Source organism: Camelina sativa, chromosome 16, assembly GCF_000633955.1.
Source record: "Camelina sativa cultivar DH55 chromosome 16, Cs, whole genome shotgun sequence".
NCBI classification, from domain to species: Eukaryota; Viridiplantae; Streptophyta; class Magnoliopsida; order Brassicales; family Brassicaceae; genus Camelina; species Camelina sativa.
This window is the reverse complement of record NC_025700.1, coordinates 16,487,120-16,489,843: the sequence shown is the minus strand read 5'-3', so window position 1 is coordinate 16,489,843 and position 2,724 is coordinate 16,487,120. Positions and strand designations below refer to the sequence as shown.

The 2,724-nt window shown below is 37.3% G+C and overlaps 1 protein-coding gene across 2 annotated transcripts; it reads right to left on the bottom strand.

The window, feature by feature from the left end:
- Window positions 7–2,724, bottom strand: LOC104750805. 2 transcript variants are annotated; one of them, XM_010472655.2, is made up of 5 exons: window positions 2,347–2,724; window positions 1,393–2,258; window positions 740–1,141; window positions 421–653; window positions 7–326 (listed from the first exon to the last, which is right to left on the bottom strand). In XM_010472655.2, the coding sequence occupies exons 1-5, from the start codon at window positions 2,481–2,483 to the stop codon at window positions 63–65; spliced, it is 1,902 nt and encodes a 633-aa protein (XP_010470957.1). In that variant the 5' UTR covers window positions 2,484–2,724; the 3' UTR covers window positions 7–62. The 2 variants fall into 2 exon arrangements, with proteins under 2 accessions (XP_010470957.1, XP_010470958.1); XM_010472656.1 differs by having other exon boundaries at window positions 1,393–2,247; window positions 2,347–2,499.

The following is a 2,724-nucleotide window of genomic DNA, read 5'->3' as shown; positions in this document are numbered from 1 at the left end:
TGGATCTGATAAAGCCATAATGTTTCCAACATCTATGATCTAATCTTTTATGCAGAGAAGGATCAAAAAGGTAATAAAGAGAAAGATGACTCCATGTGAATCTTTCGACCGTTGAAGCTAATCCTGTCAAGTTTCTCTTTGCACCAAACTAACTTCTCGGTGGTAAGTTTGGATATGTTCATCACTCTTGAAACCAGTCTCAGTTCTATTTGAGCTATCAGTAAGTCATCTTTGAGTCCAACACTACTCTTTGACTCATTCTTCTTTAACTTCTTCACTATTATACAGCTTTGGCTTCTTAATATTTCCTTTAGCTTCTTCTCCTTCTACATTAGGCCAATAACAGATTCTTGAGTGTGAATATAAAAACATTGGTGTAATCTGACAATAGGAGACTGAGATATTGAAGAAGTTAAATACCTTTTGGAAATGAGTTCTGATATCTGTCAAGAGCTCAAGGTCAAGAGGATCTTGTGGAGAGACTTGAGTTTGGTGAGAAACTTTCACCATTGAAGTAAACTCGTCTTTGTCTGCACATAGAAACTCCAAGAAAATACACATCGACTCTCGGATGATCTCTCTCAACATTTCAATCTTTACCGCGAATTCTCCTTCATATCTACATTTCTTATTACTCTTCGAGGAACGGTCATCTGTAAACATTGCAGATTTTGGTATTAGCACCACAAAGGAAAGGTTCAGTATAAACTGAAGAGTAGTGAAAACATGTTTTGTTTACCTCTAACAAGTGGAATCTGAAGGAAATTATGGAAATGGCGACGGTTCTTTAAGTAACTCTCAACTCTAGAAGAGTTTTGAAATGGTTCATTCTCCACAAACCGTTGAAGCAGAACTTGGAATAGTTGAAACTCTCCAGCTACTAAATTGTATTGATAAGGAGGAACATGAGAATCAAACTCCAAGACTTTAGCGTATTGCCATTGAAGCATCTCCCACGAGAGACAAACTTGGCCTACATAGACAGTCTCAAAGTCTCTACTCGCTTCTTTCACAAGTCTCTCAATCGGATCACATTCAAGCTTATGTTTCTTGAATGGCCATAGATTCTGATGCAGAGGCGATTTAGGCGCTTTAACGTTGTTTCTGCTCGGTTTAGATGAATCTTTTAGCTTTAGCAAACCTATAAATCAAAATCCAAAATGTTACTACTATTATAGTAGTTCTATAGACCCTACCAACAAATATTATACTCTTGAGTAGTTGGGACAACATTTAAGAAGGAAAGAGACATTCTTTAAGAATCATGTCCTCACAATCACAGCAAGAGCTGGAATCAGACAAAAATTAATGACTCTTAAGTTTAAAGACATGTCATTGCTAATCTCTCAAAAACGGTAAACATTGATTAAAAAAACGGATTGATTAACTTACTGATGGAATGCATAGTTTGAGAATCGATGACATCGAGTTTTCGCATTTTAACCGCATAGCTCTTGTAAACCTTGTGAATTTCAGAGATTCTGTCTTTGTGCTGATCTTGTTTTGGTTCGATCTTGAGTGGTTTCAGCTCTTCTAATGGAGTCTCTGATTCCTCAAGAATGGTGCACAATCCTCCTGTTCTTGCAGTCCTTATCTCTGTTTTCAATTTCTCAATCACATCACTATGCTCAAACTCATCATCATCATCTGAATCTGAACCATCATCAAACTCATCATATACCTCTTCTTGTTCATCAAACCCCATATTTATCAACTCTTCTTCTTCATCTCCTCCTTCTCCATAAGCAAAGTTAGAAATCTGTGAACTTGGGTTAAGTTCTATAAACCCGTCAACATCATCATCATCGAACAAGTGTTCTTCGTGATCTAAAAGTTCCTTTAAGACACCACAACTCATGAACTCATAAACCAACATCTCTTCTTTCACGTGTTCCTTCACAAAACCTTCTGATTCTGATTTCTCCACAACCATGGACCTTGTGTCCGGTTCCTCAATATCTGAGAATCTCACCATCTTCTTCTTCTTCTTCTTCTCCTCCTCCTCATGAACAGTAGCAGAGTAATCACGAAACTTAAAGCTAAACGCTTTAGGCTCTTCTACAAAACCAACGATGCTTTTCTTGTCGGTATAAAACTCGCATCTCTTGCTAATCGAAACCAGAGAGGTTTCCATCGCATCATCGTCTTCTTTTGTTCCACCAATTTGGTTTTGATCTTGATGATCTCCGTAAACAGAGGAATCGCTTGTGTTCTGTTTCTTGAACACGACCAAGCTTGTGTCTTTGTCTGAATTATCACTAAATAAAACAAACCCATTAACCAATAAAGAAGAACTCCAAACAAAAAAAAACAGAGAACAGAGAAGAAGAAGAAGTTTAACGTTACCTGAAGAGATTAGAGAGAGAACCCCAGAAAGCATCGAGAACTATGAAAGTGTTTCCGTACATAAACTGTTTCAAACCAACACCAAAATCGAAGTTAGTAGAGGTAGTAGTATAAGTCTTCGTCGTAACAATACCCATTTATCGCTAATTTCAACGCGTTTGTGTGGTTTAAAGTAAACGCAAAAACGTCTTCAAGGGTTTCTACACATGATTAGTGCTTTAATGACTTTTTTCTCCCAAGAAAATTCCAAAATTTTCGTCAAGACGACGTATACGGACATAAAAAGTGGAGGAGACACTAGAGAGATGTGCGTTGAAGAAGAAGATCAATTTTATGGAATCAGGTGCGAGATTTGTGGATGGGAAAATATCTCACTCT

Coding starts and splice junctions, on each gene's coding strand:
- LOC104750805 (XM_010472655.2), bottom strand. CDS start 2,483: ATGGGTATTGTTACGACGAAGACTTATACTACTACCTCTACTAACTTC. Junction 1,142..1,392: donor TCAAACTATGCATTCCATCA/GTAAGTTAATCA, acceptor TTTGATTTATAG/GTTTGCTAAAGCTAAAAGAT. Junction 654..739: donor TCAGATTCCACTTGTTAGAG/GTAAACAAAACA, acceptor CAATGTTTACAG/ATGACCGTTCCTCGAAGAGT.